At 54.3% G+C, this 24,211-nt stretch overlaps 1 protein-coding gene across 1 annotated transcript in view; it reads right to left on the bottom strand.

Moving 5' to 3' along the window:
* Window positions 1-704: 704 nt before the first annotated feature.
* The window catches only part of LOC144724479 (LIM/homeobox protein Lhx3-like), a 38,146-nt gene continuing 14,639 nt past the window's right edge, over window positions 705-24,211 (bottom strand). Inside the window, exons 2-6 of the mRNA XM_078603669.1 lie at window positions 9,907-10,078; window positions 5,905-6,107; window positions 2,982-3,139; window positions 1,655-1,826; window positions 705-1,246 (exon numbers count right to left, since the gene is read on the bottom strand). Of these exons, the coding sequence (XP_078459795.1) occupies window positions 705-1,246; window positions 1,655-1,826; window positions 2,982-3,139; window positions 5,905-6,107; window positions 9,907-10,078 (1,247 nt within the window). The remainder of the gene's footprint in view (window positions 1,247-1,654; window positions 1,827-2,981; window positions 3,140-5,904; window positions 6,108-9,906; window positions 10,079-24,211) is intronic.

The raw sequence follows: 24,211 nt of genomic DNA, 5'->3' as shown, positions 1-24,211 counted from the left end.
CACACACACACACACTCTCACCCATCCTTGCCCACACACACACTCTCACCAACCCTTGCCCACACACACTTTCACGAACCTTGCCCACACACACACACACTCTCACCAACCCTTGCCCACACACACACTTTCACCAACCTTGCTCACACACACACACTCTCACCAACCCTTGCCCATACACACACACACTCTCACCAACCCTTGCCCACACACACTCTCACCAACCCTTGCCCACACACACACACACACACTGTCACCAACCCTTGCCCACACACACACATTCTCACCAACCCTTGCCCACACACACACACACACACTGTCACCAACCCTTGCCCACACACACACACTCTCACCAACCCTTGCCCACACACACACACTCTCACCCATCCTTGCCCACACACACACTCTCACCCATCCTTGCCCACACACACACACACTCTCACCAACCCTTGCCCACACACACACACACTCTCACCAACCCTTGCCCACACACACTCTCACCCACCCTTGCCCATACACACACACACTCTCACCAACCCTTGCCCACACACACACTCTCACCCATCCTTGCCCACACACGCACACTCTCACCCACCCTTGCCCATACACACACACACTGTCACCAACCCTTGCCCACACACACACACTCTCACCAACCATTGCCCACACACACACTCTCACCCATCCTTGCCCACACACACACACTAAAACTGCGCCGGGTCCATGTCGTCGAGCCAAGACGCGGGGCTGGTGGGGAAGTCGGGATACCCGGCGCTGCTGCCCGTCGACAGGTCCGAGCTGGGACCCTGCGCGCTGCCGAGCATCCGCACGCCGGGCGGCTGCGCGAGTCCCTGTCCCCCTCCTCCACCCCCAGCCGCCCCACCTCCACCACCTCCTGCCCCCGCACCACCGCCACCTCCTCCGACCACCTGCAGCCCACCGCCCATGGGCCCCACCTCGTGGTACCCGAGCGGCGGCGGCGCGAGCATGGGCTGCCTCGCCGCCACGGAGGGCGAATGCGCCACGGAGAAGGGGCTGGCGGCGGCGGCGGCGCGGAGTTCGGGGAAGTGCGGGTGGGACGAGCCCCCCTCCTGCTGCTGCTGCTGCACCAGGAAGGGGTCGCCCAGGTGGGCAGAGCCGATGCCGCAGTGGCCAGGGCCGCCGCCGCCGCCGCCTCCGCCAGCCTCGTCCACCTCGCCGTAGAGTCCGCCGTTGGTGTGGCTCATCTCCGACAGACTCTGGTCTTCTGCAGGGCGGACGACACGTGGGGTGTGGGTTGTTGGGTTGGGGGGGGGGTCCGGACGTTGGTTAGTTTGGTCGTGGTTTGTCGTGATAGACTCGCGGCACGCACGTCCGTCGCTACCTCGATATCGTCCTGAGCCTCTCCTAGGTTGAAATAATTACATCTAGCGCGGTGTGTAAATGTTGGCACTCGGGGGGTGGCTGGGCAGAGATCTGGCCGCATCGCCATTTTGTGCGCCATGCCTGCATTATTATTATTGCGAAAAGTGTAATGTTATATATAAAAAAATTGACTGTCCTCTTACACCACCACCACCACCGGCCCCAACTCAGCAGCAGCGGCCACAGCGGGCGGCAGCGCCATCGCATCGCTGGCGAACGAGGAAGGGAAGAAGTGCGCGTGTGCGCTCACCGCGGAAGGACATGTCGCCGTTACTCGCCGCGTCCGTCGCCCCTCCGACGTCCTTGGCCCCCGAGCCGGAGCCCTTGGCCCGCTTGCTGGCGCGGAAGTACTGGCCCCAGCGCTGGCGGCCCGCGTCCTTCTTGAGGCGCTTCTCCTTGGCGCGCCGGTTCTGGAACCACACCTGGGGGGGGGGGGGGGTGGCGGGGAGGGTCCAGAGACGCGCACCGAAGGTCACGGTCCACCCCCTCGTTCCGTGTCGCCTCCTCGCGTGCCCATCAGCCATCCCTCCCGAGATCCGCGGAGCGCAGGACCCAGACCCGGGCCCAGGTCCATCGGGCACAGGTACATTGGGCACAGGTACATTGGGCACAGGTACATTGGGCACAGGTACATCGGGTACAGGTACATCAGGCACAGGTACATCGGGTACAGGTACATCGGGCACAGGTCCATCGGGTACAGACCCTCGCGGATGGGTGGGAGCCACCTTGGCAGTGGCGATATACCCGAAGGTGTCTCCCCATGAAGTCGCCCTTGGGTCGTGAGAGTCAGACAGTGTTGAGTCGGTTCACTTGAAGACCTCGTCTGGCCCCTAACACGGCCTTCTATTCCACCGATCGTATGTGCATTTGAATCAATGACGAATCCAAATCAATTGCTGATCCGAATCCAAATCACCCTCACGATCCGAATCCAAATCACCTGCCGATCCGAATCCAAATCACCTGCCAGGCCGAATCCAAATCACCTGCCGATCCAAATCCAAATCACCTGCCAGGCCGAATCCAAATCAACTGCCGATCCGAATCCAAATCACCTGCCGATCCAAATCCAAATCACCTGCCAGGCCGAATCCAAATCAACTGCCGATCCGAATCCAAATCACCCTCACGATCCGAATCCAAATCACCTGCTGAGCAGAAGTTAAATCACTCGCCCTGCCACCCCCTGAAATTGCACCGAATGCTCTGGAGCGCAGCCCCAGAGAGACAGGGCGCAGGCACGGGGAGGTTCTCGCGCCTCGGACAAATGGTAACAGATTTTGGCGACGCCTCTGATCCTCATGCGAACGTCTTCAGAGACACCGCTTACTCACCCACGCGGCTCACGCTCGCCTCGTCGTCACTCCTCACTCGAATGGCTCCTCCTTACCAGAGCTACATTTCTCACTTAGCCGTCAACCCCCCCTCTCAAGCCATTGCCCGAGTGGCCGATACTCCCTGCGCGATACCACTCGTCCGTCTCACCCGAGACGCGTGCCATCATCGCCCTCGCCACTCGCGCGTCTCGGCCACCGCTCACACGAGCGACGCGCCCTCAAGTCCTCGCCACTCACCTGGACGACCCTCATGTCGAGCCCCGTCTCGGAGGAGAGCTGCTCGCGCACGTGGCGAGCCGGCTTGGGGGAGTTGTTGTAGGCGCTCTTCAACGTCTCGAGCTGCTTGGCCGTGATGGTGGTGCGCGGCCTCTTGGAGCCGTTGTCCATCTCCGCCTCTACAGCGAGACGGGAGACAGCCCCACTGGTGATGATGGTGGCGGCTTGGCGTGGTGATTGTGATGATGATGGTGATGGTGATATACAGCGAGACGGGAGACAGCCCCACTGGTGATGATGGTGGCGGCTTGGCGTGGTGATTGTGATGATGATGGTGATGGTGATATACAGGGAGATGGGAGACAGCCCCACTGGTGATGATGGTGGCGGCTTGGCGTGGTGATTGTGATGATGATGGTGATGGTGATATACAGCGAGACGGGAGACAGCCCCACTGGTGATGATGGTGGCGGCTTGGCGTGGTGATTGTGATGATGATGGTGATGGTGATATACAGCGAGACGGGAGACAGCCCCACTGGTGATGATGGTGGCGGCTTGGTATGGTGATTGTGATGATGATAGTGATGATGATGGAGTGGAATGGTGATTGTGATGATGATGATGATAGTGATGATGATGATGATGAGTGGTGTGTTAATGATGATGATAGTGGTGGTGGTGATGAGTGATTTGGTGATTGTGATAATGATCGTGAAAATGAGTGTTGTCATGATAATAGTGGTGATAATGATGATTATGAGTGGTATGGTGATTGTGACTATAGTGATTACGAGTGTTGTGATGGCGAGTGGTGAAGATAATGATGGGTGGTGTGGTAATGATGATGATTGGTGATGATGAGTGATGATTATAGTGATGATGGGTGGTGTGGTGATGATAGAGATGATGATGATTCTAATGATGAGTAGTGATGATGGGTGGTATGGTGATTTATGATGGTGATGATAGTAGTAACGATGTTGATGATTGTCGTGATGAGTGGTGATGGTGAATTGCAGCCTTTTCGAGCCAATGTCCACCTCTACGATCAGTGTTCATCATCACTTTTGGTCACGATTGAACCACTCTAAAGTTCCAAGTAAGAGATTCAGATGATGATGATGTTGTTGTTTTAATGAATTGAACATTTTGCTGATGCCGATTATGGTGATTCCCGAGACACGAATATGAAGCCAGCTCATGAAGATGCACGACTCCTCGTGAAGTTCACTGTTTTACCCACGGAAGCCTCTCTCAATATCAACTCTATTAGTGGACCGTCGTTCGGATCGTCGTTGTTGTTGCAGTGGCAGTACCCCCGGGAGCGCAGAGAAACTCCACTTGTACGAGGGGACAGCATTTCAAATCGAACACACGGACAGGATCATCGACCCGACTTGCTCGACCGCCTCCAGCCGCAGCCACCCACCCGCGAAGCGATCGCCTCGCGCGAACGTAACCCGCGAGTGTTCCACCAACCCCCGCTCGCCCGCTCGCCTCCCCCACCCACACCACTCCCGGGCCCCACGTGATCCCCCTCCCCCCCCTCCCCCAAGTGACTGGGTCATCGGGACGGTCGGTGCACAGTGGGCAGCTCGAGAGGACGCAGCTCTGTGCTGATGGTGGCTGCTGCGTGGGGGTGAATTCGACGGAAGCGAGGCGCGCCGGATCTCCCCGCGCTAATCCCGCGCGCAGGAGGAGCGAGAGAGCGTACATGGAGATGTGAGGGCGCGCCCCTTACGGAAAAGATAAAAAAAAATCATTGCGGAATCAAAGGGGCACCGACCTTTGATTCCGCAATGACATCGATGAGATCAATGGAGACCCGCGAGGGCACGGGGAGTGCTTTGTGTGTTGTGTGTGTGTCCGTGTGTGTGTCCCCCTCGGCCGGATCGAGGGGGCTAAACGGGCGCGGCACGGGCTAGAGAAGAGATGGAGTGATGTGGCACAGGAGGACGTGGAGCTGAGTGGACTTGCCGATGACTGGTACCAGCGGTGTCAAGATCGGCCTCAGTGGAGGAGGCTCGTGAAGGACGCTACTGGGCAGTTGGAGGCAGTCGCCCTCCAACAACAACGGAGGGCGGAGGAGCGACGCTCACAACAACGAGCGGAGCGCCGGGTGGCTAAAGCACAGCAAGTTGGCACAGTAGGGGGCACAGGTGGTGCATCAGCCAGTCATCTCGGTCATCTCGGTCAGTCGACCCGTGGCACCTGGGTCTGCCCCGTGACCTCCTGCCAGCGGGCGTTCGACACTTCACGTGGCCTCAGGGTGCACATGGCCTGGCACAAGCGTCGTGGTGACGTCACCGCCACTTAGTGGCGAATGGCGGTTGTTGTTGTTGTCCGTGTGTGTGTGTCCGTGTGTGTTGTGTTGTGTGGAGGAGGCTCGTGAAGGACGCGACTGGGAAGTTGTCGCAGTCGCCCTCCAACAACAACGGAGGGCGACTCTCACAACAACGAGCAGAGTGCCGGGCCGCTAAAATACAACAAGTTGGCACAGTGGGGGGTCCAGCTGGTGCATCTACCGGTCATCTCATTCAGTCAACCCATGGCACCTGCTGGGTCTGTCCCGAGACCTCTTCCTGTCAGCGAGCCTTGGACACTTCACGTGGCCTCAAAGTGCACGTGGCCTGGCACAGGCGCCATAGTGACGTCACCGTCACTTCGTGGCGAATGGCGAGTACTGGTTGTGTTATGTGTGTTGTGTTTTGTGTGTTGTGTGTTTGTGTTGGATGTGGGGAGACAAAGGCGGCCACCCCACCCCCTCGTGCGCCGTGCCAACCTTCATAGGTGCTGCGCGCTAACAGCTCTTGCCCCTGCACTCCTGTTAAAGGCTACACGGTGGCAGGAGGGAGGACCTTTGTCTTTGTGTTCTTATTGGGAGCGGTGATGCAGCGAGGTGCGGGCAGGGGGGGGGTGGTGGGGGTCACACGTCCGCTCACCTCGCCGCTTGGCATCCTCGTAGTCGTCCTTGCACACCAGCCTGCCGTCGTCCAGCAGGTAGAACTGGTCGCCCGTGGCGAGCTGCCGCGTGCAGACGATGCAGGCGAAGCACGCCACGTGGTACACGAAGTCCTGCGCGCGGCGCACCACCTGCGACGGAGGGATGCCCTGGCCGCAGGCCGCGCACTTGGTGCCGAACCTCCTGCGGACGACGTGAAAGGCGAAGGTCACCCACCCGCGGTAGAGGTCACCCGCCCCAGCGCCGATGTTGTACACACGCATGCGCGCGCACGCACACACGCACCGCACCAGGTATGCGTTTCAGGCTGAATCGACCTACGGGGATGCCCAGGGTCGGGTCGGATAATTGTCACTGGTTTTGGTGGCCGGATTCGCAGCGCGTCGCGCTAACCGCTGTTCCACCGCTCCCCACGTATACACAAAGACAAAGATTCCCCATATAGCTTGTAACAGACTGTTGGGGCAAAGTGCCATTAGCGAGTAGCACCTATGAAGAACGGTACTGCGCACGAGTCGGTGGATGGCCAGCACCACGCCCGGACGCCTTTGTCTCCCTTGGTGGTGATGTTCACACTCCACACATAGCTACTCATTGAAGGCTGAGACGACCTAGGGGAGGCCTTTGATCCAGCAGTGGGTAGGCCCGCGAGCCCTGCTAATGAATGGACGCACGAGAACCAGCGAGCGTCACCCGATCCACGCGTTCGTCACTCGCTCCGCAAGACGTCCCCCCGCTCCACGATCGATGGCCTCCTCCCTGGGTGACCCAAACTCAGTCGTCGTCCATTGCCTGCGTCTCGTTGCAGACGCGTGGATGACGTTCACGCGAGAGGGGTGGCTGCTGGAGGCGGTACAGCAAGTAGGATCGACGGTCCTGACCGTGTGTCGATTTTGAAACGCGGTCCGCTCGTGATGCTCGAGCGACAACTTTGAGCTGCTCAGCTCCTGACCGCAGGGGCCTGCCGAGCCAGTGGTAGGGAAATTCCACATTGCTATGGCGGGCACAAGCTGGGAAACACTCAAGAGGACCATCGTTGACTGTCTCGTAAAGCGGCACCGCAGTGAATGCATTAACTGTGAAGTGCTGATGGGTAACGCTGATTTCCTACCGCGATTTTAATATTCAGCGTTTCTCGCCGAATTTTCATCACCTACTATCCAGCACTGGACAAAGGCCTCCCTATGCTCATGTAGTCGCAGTGCGTGATCGCGGCGGCCTGGAAAGACCTTCATCCAGCAGTAGATAGGCCATGGATGATGATGATGATGATTCTGATGAAGTGTGCGTTTATCTTCATGCGAGACGAGGCTCGTGTGTGCACGAGTGGAGCCGCACGGAGAGACGCGTCGTCGCAACACGGCGATAGTTGGAGGATGCTTCGCCGAGGGCTTTCTCCAGCGGTGGATAGATCTTGGCTGACGACGGTGCCGATAGTGGCGGTGGCAGTAGGGAGGGGGAGGAGGGGAGGAGGGGCGTCTCAATCTGTTAGGCCCTGGGGCTTTACGAAGAAGATCCCAAGGAAAATATTAATCGCGGGCGAGATGGCGCGGCTCGGCAGCAGCAGATATTAAATAAGAAGATTAGAGCTCCGATTTACCGCGAGGATTCGCTGAATTACTTCTTGGGGAACGCGCGGCTCGGAGTTATAAACCCCGCGCCCCGCGGCTCATCCATATGGCTCCACCTTGCTGTGTGCATGCATCCCCGTGACCACTCCATCCACACGGATAACTCCTAACTCCTAACCCTGCCACCACCCACCACCATACCCCACGCTCACACTAACCACATCGCCATCAGCACGATCCACCCACCACTCCATCCACACGGATAACTCCGAACTTCCTAACCCTGCCACCACCCACCACCCACCACCCACCACCATACCCCACGCTCACACTAACCACATCACCATCAGCACAATCCACCCACCACTTCATCCACACGGATAACTCCTAACTCCTAACCCTACCACGCTGCCACTTCCCAAACCCACACACCACACTCCGATCACCACCATCCCGTAATTTAAACCACTCACGTCCCCACCACCACACTCCTATCCCGCACCTCCTATTAGCACAATTAGCTACGTACGGTGCAAAATAAATATAAGATGCATACATACGTACATCCCCACCACCACCACCATTTCCACTCCTTATCCTCCCCTCCCTCTCCTAATACCACTACCACCATCACCACCACTCCGATCACCACAATCACCCCACACTCCTAACCCCCCCCCCCCCCCCCGACTTAAAAAAATCATATGTGTAAGGTTGCTTACGAGTCGAGAGGCCTTTTAAAATTATAATGCATCTCAGAGAGAGAGAGAGAGAGACAGACAGATGATCATAATCTTAATCCCACTGTGCCTCGGAGTGGATTGAGAGAGAGGTCACGGGTGCGAGTTTGCGTTGGGAGCGCGGTGAAGTCGAATTTCGGCCGCGTGCTCCCGATGAATTATAAGACGCTCCGTAAAGTACAGTCTCGCCCCAAACGTGTGCCCCGTGTCAATAAGGTGTCTACAGACGATCTGATCATCCGAACCGACGCACTCCCCTCCCCCAGACCGGATTATAAGACGCACCCGCGATGTGTGCTGCCAAAAACCGGGGCGTGTGGGGGGAGGAACAAAGGCGTGGGGTTTGTGTTTGTTTCCCTCCTTCGACTGCCACTCCTTTGTTCGTCTTCGCCACCAAACATCGTCATCGTCGCAGCCGCCCCCCACCCCCCCCCCCCCTGGCCGAGCCGCCGCGTTGGCAGCAGGGCACGAGCACAGCCGACGACGACGACTCAACGAACCCGTCCACATCAAGGCCGTGCGTGCGTGTGGCCTCAAAAGGGAACTAATACGACAGGCGACGTTTCGGGCAATGACCCTGCTCCGTGTACACGCGTGGATGTTTGCCGAACTCTTTTCGCCACCGCACGTGGCCAAACCACCGTGCTTCGTACGGTGCGAAGTGATGGCGGCCCACTGCCATTAGATGATTGTACGTGCTCTGAAGAAGGGGCATTGCCCGAAACGTCGCCTATCATGTGTTTTCGCTCTTCTTAAGACCGATATGTTGAGAGTTTTTTTTTACGTATTTACTTTTCGTTAAAGAAATACGAATGCTTGATATGTTACAAACGGCGTTCCACGCATGAACCACACGCGCATCGCCGCATGAGTTCGCCGTAGTGATAACCGGAGCGAGTTCGCCAATATAAAAACCATAAACGCAGTTTACCACGGCTTTCGCGACCAATATCATCCATGGTATAGGTAGTTTGGGGTTAGAGCGTATAAATATGAATGTGAATATAAAATATAAATCTCGCTGTCCGCCTGATGATGCTGCTTGTAATTACTGGCGAAACGTCGTACTCAGATTGTAAATGTTGTAGATGTTGCTCTCTAACACGCCGGTTAGTGCTGTACTAGTAACGAATTGGTCACGTTCTGTTGACGTCACAAACCTTACTAGTTGGCTGTGTCGGGTGGTGTCGGGTTTAGCGACACATTTGTATTTACGCGATCTAACCCTAAATAAACAAATACACCTATATTATGGATAAACGCAGTGTTTGGTTGCCGGCTCGAAACAAATACCCACAACTCCCTCCTCCCCCCTCTCTAGTAGCCGATTCACGCGGCTAAAAAGATCACCGCCACGACTCTCGCCACGTTTGATCGCACATCCCCACATGTTCCCCCGTGGCGAGTCTGGGCCTGGGGGGGGGGGGGGGGCCGTCACCGGACCAGAGCAGACATCGCAAGCGGCCGGTGGCACAATGATAGCGGACCGCGACGGAATTCACCGACCTTGCTGATATTGACCATCGTAAACGAAGGGGGGCGTTCTCACGTCCTTACTCGACACAGCGATTAACTCGCGACATTTGACGATCAACCCGGAGTGTGTATTTATGTGTGTTTGGTTTAGTTTTTGTTGGACGTGTACACGACGTCCTCGCGTTCGGCACGAACCTGAAGAAGTCCTCCTTGCAGTAGACGCTGCCATCCCGGTAGAAGCATTTGTCACTCATCTGCGCTTGGCAGTCGCAGCACTTGAGACACTTGCTGTGCCAGGCGCGGTCCAGCACCTTGAGGATGAAGCGGTCGAGGATGTGCTGATTGCAGCCGGCACACTGAGGGATCTCTGCCGAGACGAGGTGGGGGGGAGGAGGGAATGGGGGTCGGGGGAGGGGTTTGGGGGGTTGGGGGAGATACGAGAGCAGTCGGGCATAAGGAAGGAGGCGATAGCGGTGAGGTGGGTGAGAGAGAGAGGGAGGGAGGTGAGCGATGTGGATTTGAGGAGTTGCTTGGTAGAGGTTGTGGTGGTGGCCTTCATAGGTGCTCGCTAACAGCACTTGTCCCAAAAATAGATTAAAGCTACACGGGGGAAATCTGCCTTTGGTAGTGGTTCCATTCTATTCTTGCATCCGTGTCTTTGTTATTGGAGGTGTCTGTCTGTCTGTCTCTGTGCCCGTGTCTGTGTGCATGCATTCTAGATTTGAAGCTTTCGTGACTGCAAGGATTCATACTCTTAGGTTTTTTCGGTAAAGTCACGTAGGTAAAACAATGAACAACATAAAATAAATGAAAACAACTAAATTAAATCACGACGTGTGTATGTGTCTATGGGCATGGTGATTGAACATCGGAAACCATATCCTGCCATTCCATCCTTTGCTTATCCGAATTACATTCACACTTGTTGAACAACGATAATCTTTTGGTTATTTAACATTTTTATTTCATATACATACGACAGCTCTTGATGATGATAGTCATGGTAGTCGTTATCATTATGAATTGATACTGCAAAGAGTTGTAGCAGTTTAAATTAAGACTCTTTATGTTATGCCGCTGCTTCTACTGATGGTGATATTACTCATGATGATTATCTTTATTTTATCACATGTTCATTGTCAACTAAGAGCCTACGACGGTGCTAATGTTGCTGATGATTGGTGCGAGTACAATTGAGATAATTACGCTGATGATGCCGCTGATGACAATCATCTTGTTACCGCTGCTGCCGATTGATGGTGATTATGATGCTGCCACTGATAATGCTGATGTTGATCATGGTAACAAAGAGAGTGATGACCATGCTTCTGCTGTAGCTGATGATGTTACTGTTGCTATGTTAATAATATGACCGTTCATGACGATGATGATGATGATGCTACGAGTGATGGTAACGCTGCTGCTTTTGGTACAGATGACGAATGATGACGCTGCTGATGATGTTGGTGGTGATGAAGACAATGATGACGTTTCTGATGGTGATGATACTTGTGCTATTGATGACGGTGCTTATCCTGCTGCTGCTGATACTGCTGGTGATTATGCTGCTAGTGAGGATCATGATGATACTGATGCTGCTGCTGATGATGATTCTGCTGCTGATGATGCTGCTGATGATACTTATGATGATAATTCTGCTGCTGATGCTGATGCTGCTGATGATGTTGTTTGTGTACTCGCCGGCCTCGCTGTTCCCCCACGGTAGGCAGCCCATCCCGAGGCGCAGAGGTCAACAGCAAAGGTCACGAGAGGGTCACCGCGATTTTAAACAGTGACGATAAAAAATAAAAAAATAAATAACTATAAATTATAATAATGAGCGATAAATTATGTTAGAACTGGAGGCAGCTCTTCTGTCGGTCCACTGCTACGCGATGGCCTCCCTACGCCGTGCACGTCATGGGGCGAATATTCGCTCAACCATACTTCACCACGCTGGTCAGTGCGCATTGGTGAAGAGATGATATGCCAGATACTTGACGGGATTCAAAACACGAGTGATTTCTCGAACCGAAATTAAAAGAGGCACCGTTTCCTACCGCAACCAAACTGCCTCGACGCAGCATCAACGTCCGTCTTTACGACTTCTCCACCATTCTGGCGGTGGCGATGAAGGTGGTGATGATCGTGGTGATGATGGTGATGGTGTATATCATATATGTTGAACTTCTTTCGCACCGCACGTAGCTAACCGTGATAATCGGAGGTGCGTGGGAAGGACAACGAACTGAACGCAAAAAGCAGTTCCCAAGAAAATAAAATGATGATGATCGTGGTGTGGATGTCGATGCTGGTGGCGATGATGATGTGCGCAAGTTTCCCGCAAAAAAAAAAAAAATACGAAAAAATTCGACGCTCAAAAAAAAAATTGTGGAACATTCGGCGCGGACGTAGCGGGAGGAGACTTCTCCCGGCGGCGAGATGCGAGCGCGAGACCCGCGCAGCCCTCGGGCGAAATTCGGATTTAATAATCGGGAAGTTGCCGTCCTCGGTTCTTAACCGGATCAATCCGTGCGATTTGTTACCACCCTCTTCAAATTCCACCCCCCTCCCCTCCACTCACCAAATCACCACCCAGCCACCCCCACGCCCCCTGCCCATCCATGTACATCAACCACGAAGACACCCCGTGTAGACTTCACAAGCTCTAGGGGCAAGTGCTGTTAGCGAGCACCTCTGAAGGCCGGCACGGCACACGAGGGGGTGGGTGGCCAGCACTACCCCCAGCCGCCTTTGTCTCCCCAGTGCCGATGCTAACAACACACCGCACGAGCTCCTCATTTGAGGCCGAGTCGATCTTGGGGAGGCCCAAGACAGGTTCAGATAATTGTCACTGGTGGTGTTGGTGGCCGTGAGCGAGAATCGAACTCGGGTTGCCGTGTTCGTAGCGCAGTGCGCTAACCGCTACGCCACCGCTCCCCACAACACACACAGACACGCACACACGCATAGCAATGAGTTGCGTATTAATTTTATTTCAGTTGATGAAATCGACTTAAGACGGATAAGTTGGCAGGGGATGAGATTTTTTTTTTAAATGAGGTTCGTGTGTGCGCGAGTGTGTCTGACCGGGAGCGGTGGCGCAGTGGTTAGCGCACTGCAATACACAACACCCGGTATTCCCGTGTTCGATAATTGCCGGTCGCGACTAACGGTTATTGGTGATTTTCTCCTGAACCGTGCCTGGGTCTCCCCTATGTCGACTCAGCCTCAACGGAGTACCTGGTGCTATTTGTAAACATCAGTAATGGGGGAGACAAAGGCGGCCGGGCGTCATGGGTGTTAGCCACACCATTCGCTTGTGCGCTGTTCAGGCCTCATCTTGTTAGGTGCTCGCTTACAGCACTTGCCCGAGCAGTCTGTTGAAGGCTATACGGGGTATCTTTGTATTTGTCCGTGTCAGTCTATTTATACGCATATCTGCATAGGCAAATGCTCGTGTCTACTCATTTGCATGTCTACATGGGTTTAAGTGCGTTTGTCTGTCTCACGTGCTAATGTGTGTCTGTCAGGTCCACGTGTGTGTGTGTGGTGTACAGGGAGTGGCGGGGAGCGCTAGTGGAGTGGTTCTCGCGCTGTGCTACGAACCCGGCAAACTCCGAGTCCCTTTGCCCCGTGGTGTGCCGTGCCGGCCTTCATTGGGTGCTCACGAATAGCACTTGCCCCACTCGTCTGGTGAAGGTTATACGGGAGATGTTTGCCTCTGTATCTGTCTCCATATGTATATTTCTATATCTACGTGTATGTGGGCGCGTGATGTGACGTGTCTATTTTCATGTGCGTATGTGTATCTGAGGGCCATTGCCCGAACCGTCATGAAGCACTGCCCGTGCATGGACCACTGCCAAACGCTGTCGTTCAAACGATCACTTGAACAGAGCGCACGTGGCACGCCTTGGCGGTGCATTCTGCATGCTGGTCGTAGCGAACCGATGCACGGCCTTGACGTTCTGGCCATCACCGCGTGCTTCCCCTTGAGCACGGTCGTTGTGGGATTGCTTTAGTTCCTTGTTGTTGGTGGCACGGTGGCGAGGAGATGTCAACTACCTCGCCTGGTATGCAGGAGGTTGTGGGTTCGATCCCGACCCTGACGCCTGCTGCTGTATATTTGGAGTTTGCGTGTCCTCTCTCCTCATGGTGGCTTGGGTTTTTCTCCAGGACCTTCGGTTTTCCCTCGACATTTAGAATAACATGCACGCGTTTAGAGTATTTGGCCGCTATGAATTTCTACTTGATAAGCCACTTTCGTCGAGCTATCATTTGTGGCCAGGTCACTTCACAAAAAAAGAGCTACATAGCTTAGTGGGCCTTACCTGGTGAAATAAAACAAATAGTTTCGTTTTCTAAATGAGCATTCTCATCACCCAAATAAACCCAAAATAATCACTCGGTGCATTGTCATCCGTGGAGTGCTCGTGGGCTACAGGGCAGGCCACGTGGCCCGGGCGGGATGGGATTTTCGTGACGTGGCATTCCACGGGAGGGTGAGGAACGCGCCCGAGAGGAGCGTCCAAGCGTGGAGACGGAGCGATGGAATTGCCTCGCGTGACAGGAGCCACGTGGATTGCTACATCGCGATAGGTGGCAAAGGGCAACGGGGAGGGCTTCGTGGCACGGTGGGAGAGGGTCGGGGTTCACGATGGCCATGATGGCATCTTCCGAAGAGTCTATGGGCATCGTTCAATAAACGTGGTTCAAAGACAAAGACCCCGCGTACAAGCCCTGAACAAACTCTTCGTTCTCTGGTCGGACATAAGGCCTCATTGAATTCCTTCCCCTTCTTCCTGTCCTGTCCTTGCCAACATGTTGAGCCCCGCGTCCATAAGAGAGGTCGATCGCTGCCAGCAAGTGCTGTGAGCGATCGCCCACGAGGATTGAGAGGTCGGTGGCCAGTAGTGACACGCTGGGCCATCGTTGTTTCTCCAGTGGCAATGTTTACACGGGGCACCAGGTACTCTCGTTTGAGGCCGAGTGAATTATCGTCACCCGTGTTGGCCGCGAGCGGGAATCGAACCCGCCTCGCCTGGTTCGTAGCGCAAAGCGCTAACCACTATGCTATCGCAAAGATAAAGATCCCCCGTATAGCCTTAGAAAACTGTTGCGATAAGTGCTGTTATCGAGCACCTATGAAGGCCGGCACGGCACACGAGGGGATGGGTGGCCAACACCACGCCCGCCCGCCTTTGTCTCCCCAGTGGCGATGTTTACACACCGCACCAGGTACTCTTTTGAGGCTGAGTCGATCTAGGGGAGGCCCAGGACCGGTTCAGATAATCGTCACTTGTGTTGGCCGTGAGCGGGAATCGAACTCGGGTCGCCAGGTTCACAGTGCAGCGCGCTAACCGCTACACTACCGCTCCCCACAGTGACACAAATACAGTGACACACACACAGTGACACACAGTGACAGTGACACACACACAGTGACACACAGTGACAGTGACACACACACACAGCGGCACTGACAAAGTGACACACACAGTGACACGCACACACAGTGACACGCACACACAGTGACACACACACAGTGACACACATAGTGACTCACACACGCAGTGACTCACACACACAGCAGCACTGACAAAGTGACACACAGTGGCACACACACACACAGTGACACACAGTGACTCACACACACAGTGACACACAGTGACAGTGACACACACAGACAGCGGCACTGACAAAGTGACACACACAGTGACACGTGCCATCAAGCCACTCGGACACAAGCGCTCACTGGAGTCCCGCATCAAATCCGCGCGCTCAACTGCAGGCGGGGGACGCGACCTCACCCCTCCCCCGTGAGCCCCTCTCCCCTAACCGAGAGCGACAGCCACTATTGTAGCGGGAACAGCGCCCATCACAATCAATCAGTGCGGGCGGATAAAGCGACGCGCGGGCCGCGCGGTGGGAGATCGGCGCGCGTGCCCGGGACGATTCACGCAGTCGCGTTCACGCGCAGACGACGCCACTGCAGCGATAACGACGTCTGTCTGTTTGTTTGTTTTATTTTTACTGCGGCTGCCGATCGTCTTACGGTCACGGATGGACTGGCACCCGCCATAGGAACGTTGAATTCGTTTTAAGCACCGCCTCGGGTGAGCTGAGAACGCGCGACGCTCAGTTTGCGATGTAAGCATCAACCGATGGATTTGAACGGACGTGAAATGTTCCTTGAATTATAATTCGAGTAATAATTATTACTGCCCAATGAGAGCAGAAGCCTCTCTCTCGCTCTCTCTCGCCGGAGATCTGCAAGTCACCAAAGCGCGTGCATCGTCAGCCCATGACCGATCAGCTGCGGGACGATGTCCTCCTCGTCCCCCACGACTACGCCACCGTCTCCCGCGGCCTCGCCCGTGCGATGATCCCCGGTGCGCCACGCGGCCAACGCTACGCGAGCCGATTTCACGATTTGACTTCCGTCTGATTTCAGGATCGCTCCATCTCAGTTGCGCGGCGAAGGTGAAAGCGCAGCCCTGCAGATTCCGGCTCACGCCACTGCTGTCGGAAGGGCCTTCACTCGAGTGGACTCTGAAACAGAACTCTCCCCTCCCCGCACCGCTCCAGAGGGTGTTTTTGGCCTACGTTTCCACGCCGACCAAGACGTCTTGGAAGACGCTGGAGCACCCGCACGTCACCCCAGCGCACACGCGTGACCTGCCGATCGATTGACTGTGGCGCACACGCACACACACACGCACACACACGCACACACACGCACACACACGCACACGCGCACACACACACACGCACGCACACACACACGCACGCACACACACGCACACACAAAGACAAAGATCCCCGTATAGCCTTAACAGACTGTAGGGGCAAGTGCTGTAAGCGAGCACCTATGAAGGCCGGAACGGTACACGAGGGGGTGGGTGGCCAGCAACCACGCCCGACCGCCTTTGTCTCCCCAGTGGCGATGTTTACACACCGCACCAGGTACTCATTTAAGGCTGAGTCGACCTAGGGGAGGCCCAGGACCGGTTCAGATAATCGTCACTGGTGTTGGCCGTGAGCGGGAATCGAACCCGGGTCGCCAGGTTCATAGCGCAGCGCGCTAACCGCTACACTACCGCTCCCCACACGCACACACACGCACACACACGCACGCACACACACGCACACACACGCCCACACACGCATACGCACACACACACACGCACACACACGCACGCACACACACGCACACACGCACACACACACGCACGTGTATACTGTACTGCCGAGTGGACTGCCGCAGCGAGAGAGAGGAACGCGGGCCTCTCGTTCGCAAGTTGAGCGAGCAGCAGTGTGTCGACAACCACAATCCAAGTGCTTTCCTGAGCATTGCCCCACTGGTGCTCACCTCCTGTTCACAGCCCTACAGAGCCAGTGGTGGCAATTCCACATTCCTATGGCAGGAGGGCGAGCATCTTCTCCATAGGACGGCCACTGTTAACTTCCCCCACGGAGTGCAACCCGTTTCATGGACCCCCCCCCCCTCCCCCGAAGCGACGAGTGGCTGGTGGGATAGAGTGTTGCCCCCTCGCATGCGTGGGTTTCCTCAGGGTCGTCAGGTTTCCCTCCCACCACGTGTATCATAAATAACCACTCACAGATTGGCAGAAATGAAATAAAAACGCATCTTAATAAATAGAGAACTGCAGAGCAATTGATGAAGCTAGTTGTAATTACTGGCGAAACGTCGTACTCAGATTGTAAATGTTGTGGATTTGCTCTCCAACGCACTGGTGTGCTGTACTAGTATACTACACTATACACTACACTACTATACACTACACTACTATACACTATACTACTATACACTACACTATACACTATACTACTATACACTACACACTACACTACTATACACTACACTATACACTACACTATACTACTATACACTACACTCCACACTAGTGCTGTACTAGTGACGAATTGGCACGTTCTGTTTACGTGACGACACACCTTACTAGTTGGCTGTGTCGGGTGGTGGCGGGTTTTAACGACACATTTATATATTTACGCGATCTAACCCTAAACACCTCTATCATGGACGATATTGGTCACGAACGCCTCCTGCGTGTTAAACTGCCGTGCACATTCTCGCCGTCTCCCCGCCTGGCAGCCTCCCAGCGATTGTGAGATGCAATTAGCACGGAGGGCGATCACTACGACGCTGCTGCTGCCGCCGCCGCCGCTGCTGCTGCTAAATATAAAACGCGAATGGCTTCCTGTATTTACTAAAACACGGGAGGGAGACGTGGGTCTGCCCGCACATCTGATTTGTGTAACGAGGGCAGGACAACCTGCACCAGTGCCTGAGATCAATGTTCTCGCTTTGATTTCTGGCTGCGGGCAACTTTCTGACCGCTTGCCCCACTCCTCCTCCCCCACCCCCAAACCTCACAGGATGATATACGGTGTCGAGTTAGAGTGCTTTCTACTGCAGTATAAATCTTCGTATTAGGGGAGTCGATGGGCTACTCATTGCAAAAGACCCGCGGCCAACATGAAGTCCCGTTACTTGCCGAGCTGCATGGGGATGGGAACGCCGTCCCGGTGATTGAATTGCTGCAGTATCGACGCAAAGGGTGGTCAGAAGGTGTCCCTCATCGATTCAATTCGGCCGCGTCCGTATGCGAGTGGGGAGCGGTGGTGCAGCGGTTAGCGCTACGCTGCGCTATGAACACGGCGACCCGGGTTCGATTCCTGCTCACGGCCAACACCAGTGACGATTATCTGAACCGGTCCTGGGCCTCCCGTAGGTCCACTCAGACTTCAAATGAGTACCTGCTGTGGTGTGTAAACATCGCCACTAGGGAGACAAAGGCGTTCGGGCGTGGTGCTGCCCACCCACCCCCTCGTATGCCGTTCCTGCCTACATAGGCGCTCGCTAACAGCACTTGCCCCTACAGTCTATTAAGGCTATAGGGGGGATCTTTGTCTGTTTTTTTGCTGCCAGGAGGGGAGGCGGCACACACAGCGCCCGCGACTTCACTACCACCACCACCTGGCAGGGGTTCACACGCGGCACGAATCCGTCACTGGCAGCAACGTGGCCCGACTGACTCGGGCGCCGAGAATCGGGCAACGTTTTTGTTGATTGTCCGAGCGACGCCGTGACGCATTACGCGCGTGTCTCTCCCCTCCACGTGTAATACACGGCGGCCTATTACACAGCTCTATATGTCCAATATATATACATGTACAGATCATATATATACAGCCCTGTGAATGCACTGCTGGATTAAGACCTCCTACCTAAGCCCAGTAAACATCCCAACGTTGCCCAACGTTGAAACACCGTTGCACCAACGTTGGGCTAACGTTGGGCCCACCTTCCGACGGCCGTGAGAACGTTTCAGCACACAAATAAACCGAGACTGGGTAAAGTGAGACACCATTGCCAAGGTATGGGAGACCGGATACGGCAAAATACTCGCCACGTATTGCGATGTTGAAATATCGTATCGTTAAAACGACATCGCGATAGCCATGTAAATTACACGTACAATTAGGCAGATATAAAATAAAAAATATATATCCAACGACTCTAACCGGGGCTTCGATGTGAAAGAGATGATCAATTTAATGGATTGTTGCAGAGAAAAGTCGCGACCACGTGGCCTCGAGTTGGACACCACTCAACTCCCCCAACCTCTCATCCCCCCCCCCCGCGCGTCCCATGCAGTGGGTGGGGGCGAGAGGGGAGGGGCTCACAGCAGGGGGAGGGGGGTGCTCTGAGCCTCTCACCCCCCCCCCCACAAACCCCGCTCTTGATGAGAGCCGTGGAGTTGAGCTCGAAATCTTCTTAGGGGGACAAAAATTGCGGGATCCGTTCATTAGGTGCCTTGGTGGGGAGAGTGGGGGGGGGGCATGTCCCGGGATAAACCTCCCAGCCCCCTTCCACCTCACCCCACCCCCACTCACCACAGTGACTCAACCACAAGCATGACCACTGGCTACCGTCATCATCACTAACATCGCGATCATCGTCACGGTGACCAAACATCATCGTCACTGCTATCAGTCATCTTCACTATAACCACCACCATCAACATCACCACTAATATCATTGTCATCTTCACTATAACCACCACCATCAACATCACCACTAATATCTTTATGATGATCTCAAATCACAAGAACCGGCATCATCATTACCACTACTACTGTATGAACACTATCATCATCAGCACTATCAGCATTAACCTCATCATCTCAACATTATCATGATATTCACTATCATCACGAAAACCACTCACCATCACGATCACCACCACTGTTGACGTGGCCCCGCATAAGCGAATTCGCTGCTTGTTGCAGAGGCCCGCGGTTCGATTCCAGCGGCTGCCCTGATTAATACTGCCGGTGTGCATATTCACCGTGGAAATACTACACCGCTTTTCCGCTTCACAGCGGAAATTAAAGATCCCGTGAGGTCATTCGCAAGAGGTAGGCCATTGTGTGCCGGTGTCAGTTAAAATTTCATAAAAAAAACATGTCCCGCAAATTTTAACTCAATCATAATAAACAGAGCGGTCTCTCGTCCGCCGACTGTGAGAACTTAGCACGACCCTGCTGCACAACGAGTCATCAGACTCAGCGAGGCGTCTGTTCGTTAAACAAGCCCACGTATAATAAGACCGCTAATTCCAAATCTCCCTTGCAAATTGCATCACAGACATCGCCAATGTGAGATTGAAAGCACCACCATAGCTGCAGTATCTAAATCGGCTCAAGCCTTCCGTAAATCACGTGACTCCTGTGCCCCGCCCCTCCCCCACTCTGCATCCCTCCCATCTATCCGCCCCCTTTGAAAACAGACGCTGCTCCTCCGTGCAGCTCACTGCTTGCTGCTCGCTCCTTCCTCCTTTCTTCTCGCTCTCTTGCCTGCCCTCCCATCATCATCATCATCATCGCCCTCTCATCGTCATCGCCAGCTCATCATCATCATCGCCCTCTCATCATCATCATCGCCAGCTCATCATCATCATCATCGCCAGCTCATCATCATCATCGCCCTCTCATCATCATCATCACCAGCTCATAATCATCATCATCATCACCATCTTATCATCATCATCATTATCGCCAGCTCATCATCATCACCCTCTCAACATCATCACCACCTTATCATCATCATCATCGCCAGCTCATCATCCCCGACATCTGAGCCCGATTATTCCCTTCCTCCTCCTCCCCTCCCTTCCTGCACCACGGCTCCTCCTCCTCTCTCCCTGCTGCTCATCTCGAGCCGTTCCCTCCTCCTCTTTGGGCCTTACCTGGTAAGATACAAAAGATAATATTTTAGTTTTACTTCCAGATTTGTTTTAAATTCTTTGTTTTCCTTCCCTATACTTCCCCCCCCCCCCCCATCGTGTGTGTATTGCTTGTTATTGCCACGTTCTGACCCCGTGCCCCTACTGGACATCTGTGACTAAAGAGCTTCATGGCTCATCGGATTCCTCCTCCTGCAGTGTAAAGACACAGATTCTGATTCTTCGTCCGACTTGGGGACTTCCATCCCGGCCTCCCGCCCCTCTCCCGGTCCGTTCCCTTCTCCCATCCATCGCGAGCTTGACTCCACGTCCCCGTCCCCGCGGTGTAGCCACGCGTAACAACAAGGACAGTCGATTAGTCATCGAAATCTCAACAACACCGGTACACACACACGAACACACGAACACACGTGCTGTTAGTGTGAGAGTCGAGGTCACCTGCAATGACGTCACTTCCCGTGTACTTTAACAGTTGCAGAAACGATGCGCGCCTTGTAGAGCTTCGGTCTGGGAACTTTAACATCGCGAGGGCCACGCATATAACTCGAACCATGCGGACAGATACATTATCGAACTCGGGCTGCCAAAGCTGAAGGTTGGGAAGTTGATTGATTCCACTCATAGGTCAGGTAATCAGGCACACTTCTGTAAGATTAAAAAGATAATTTGGTGATGCTACCACGTTGGCAATGGCGCACAAACACAGCCAACAACAACAACAACACGTTTCGTGTCAATAATGACAGTGTGCGGCCTTAAAAAAAACAAATATACACGAGGCGACGTTTCGGGCGATGGCCCTCCTCCAGAGCACACGGAGAGGACACACATTGCTCCAAGTCTCGTATTTATACCCAAAGCACGAACTCTACATAACAACAACGATAATTATAACAACGATAATCATAACAATGTATTCATTCATTTACTGAGGAAAGCATCGCTGAGTCTCAAGATTTATGTTCAGGAGGACGCTGCTTTGAGATCTTTGCCCAAACTGTGTGTGGTGTGTGTGGGGAGCGGTGGTGTAGCGGTTAGCGCGCTGCGCTATGAACCCAGCGACCCGAGTTCGATTCCTGCTCACGACCAACACCGTTGACGATTAACGGATACCGGTCCTGGGGCTCCCCTGGGTCGACTCAGCCTCAAATGAGGACCTAGTGTGGTGTGTAAACATCGCCACTAGAGATACAAAGGCGGCCGGTTGTGGTGCTGGCCACCCACTCTCTCGTGTGCCGTGCCGGCCTTCATAGATGCTCGCTGACAGAACTTGCCCCAACAGTCTGTTGAGGCTATACGGGGATCTTTGTTTTATTTTTTGAATAAATATGACGAATGCTCATTGAGCAACTCCTCCTGTTGTCCGTCCCCCTGCACCTCCGATCAGCACGGTTTGCCACGTACGGTGCGAGCGAAGTTCAACATACAAACGTACCAATCCCACGAGGGTTCATTGCTCACGATTGGAGCTCGCGCGGTCAGACTCAGGCACTCGGAGGATTTCAGGGGGCCGCCGTTAATGGGCGAACCTCCGAGATCTGGGCTGAGTCACCTTCAAAATTCGTATGTTTCAGTGCTAATGTCGCAGGCTTACGGACCCACACTTAAGCATGTTTATGGCGCGCCGGTAATGCCCGAGGCTCGTAGAAGCAGACTTAGGCAACCCCCAAGATGATTACGGTTCAGTGCGAATATCAGAGACCATAGAGCGGGTGTGAGCGGGTGTGGGGGTGTGGGGGTGTGGGGGCAAATCCCACCGCGTGCCCCCCCCCCAAAGCATTCAAATTAAACCGGAAGTATTGCATCTGACACCGTGACGTCGAAGCGCGGCGCCCCCCACACCACCCCCAAAGCGAGGGGCCCGGGGCGATCTCCCCAATTCGCGGTGTGCCCTAGGAACGGCTCTAGCAGAGGCTCACAGAGCCAGACTAAGGTACATTTAGCATGATTATGAGCCAGTGTTAATGTCAGAGGCTCAGGAAGCCAGACTAAGGCACCTTGAACATTCGTATGGTCCCCACTGTTAATGTCAGAGGATCGCAACATTAAACGTCGGCACCTTCAGGGCTCCTCTGTTTTTTTTTACAAAGTCCAGAGGTTAGTAGGAACCGGAATGGGGCAGCCTTTCAGAGTGAATGCAAATTAAGTCGTTGCACGCTGCACGCGCCCGATGATTGCTCAACACGCCCACGTGACGCGCGAGTGCGTCACGTGTTCAGCGTGAAATGTTCAGTGTGTTGCGCGGGACGTGTTTAAGAATCGTGGGGCGCGTTCAGCGTGCCGTGAAACTACTTGATTTGCAGGTGAATGCAAATTGGTAGACGCGGAAAGGCGGAGCGGCGGCGTGGGTCGCGAGGAGGACACTGGAGTCTGCGAAGCCCTGGCACCGAGGCAGAATTAAAGGCGTCGTTCGGGGAGGGTTGATACTCGGAGGTAGTCGCAGGTTGGAGGCTGGGAGGCTGGGAGGCGGTAGCATGGGAGGGCGCTTAGAAAACTCGAGGGAAGAGACGTCGCGTTATGCAACAGCCGCAGCGCGAATCAGATTCCGCGAGTGATGCTGCGGGTCAGAATCCGCGAGCCTGATTCTCTTTCTGCGTCTTCCCTCCCCACTGTTCAACTGTTCTATTCCCACCTCCCGTCGTCTCCTTTCCTCTAAGTTCTTACTAAATTAATTATAAGAACCTTGGTCAATTTCTAAAATATATATATATTAACTCGTAATTATTACAACTTTAATAGTGCTGTTGATTGCCGACCGCTTGGCGTTTGGCACCTTTAGACCTTTGCTCAGCAACCGTGATAACAGAAAAAACGTGTTATACACAAACAACCCCCCCGTGTAGTCTTAACAGACTGTAGGGGCCAGTGCCGTTAGCGAGCGCACAAACTCGTACATCGCAAACACACAGGCACACACACACGCACATATATACACGCAAATCGCAAACACACACATAAACACACATACACACCCCCACGCACACGTACATCGCAAACACACACGCACACACACACACGCACACATACACGTACATCGAAAACGCACAAATACACACGCACACACACAAACGTACATCGCAAACACACACGAATACACACGTACATCGCAAACACACACACATACACACGTATATCGCAAACACACACGCACACACGCACGTACACACACACACACGCACACACGTACATAGGTGCGTACATCC

The sequence above is a fragment of the Lampetra planeri genome, chromosome 20 (genome assembly GCF_965212315.1).
Source record: "Lampetra planeri chromosome 20, kcLamPlan1.2.h2, whole genome shotgun sequence".
Lineage (NCBI taxonomy): Eukaryota > Metazoa > Chordata > Hyperoartia > Petromyzontiformes > Petromyzontidae > Lampetra > Lampetra planeri.
Note: the sequence above shows the minus strand (reverse complement) of the source record. Positions and strands in the feature narration are given on the sequence as shown.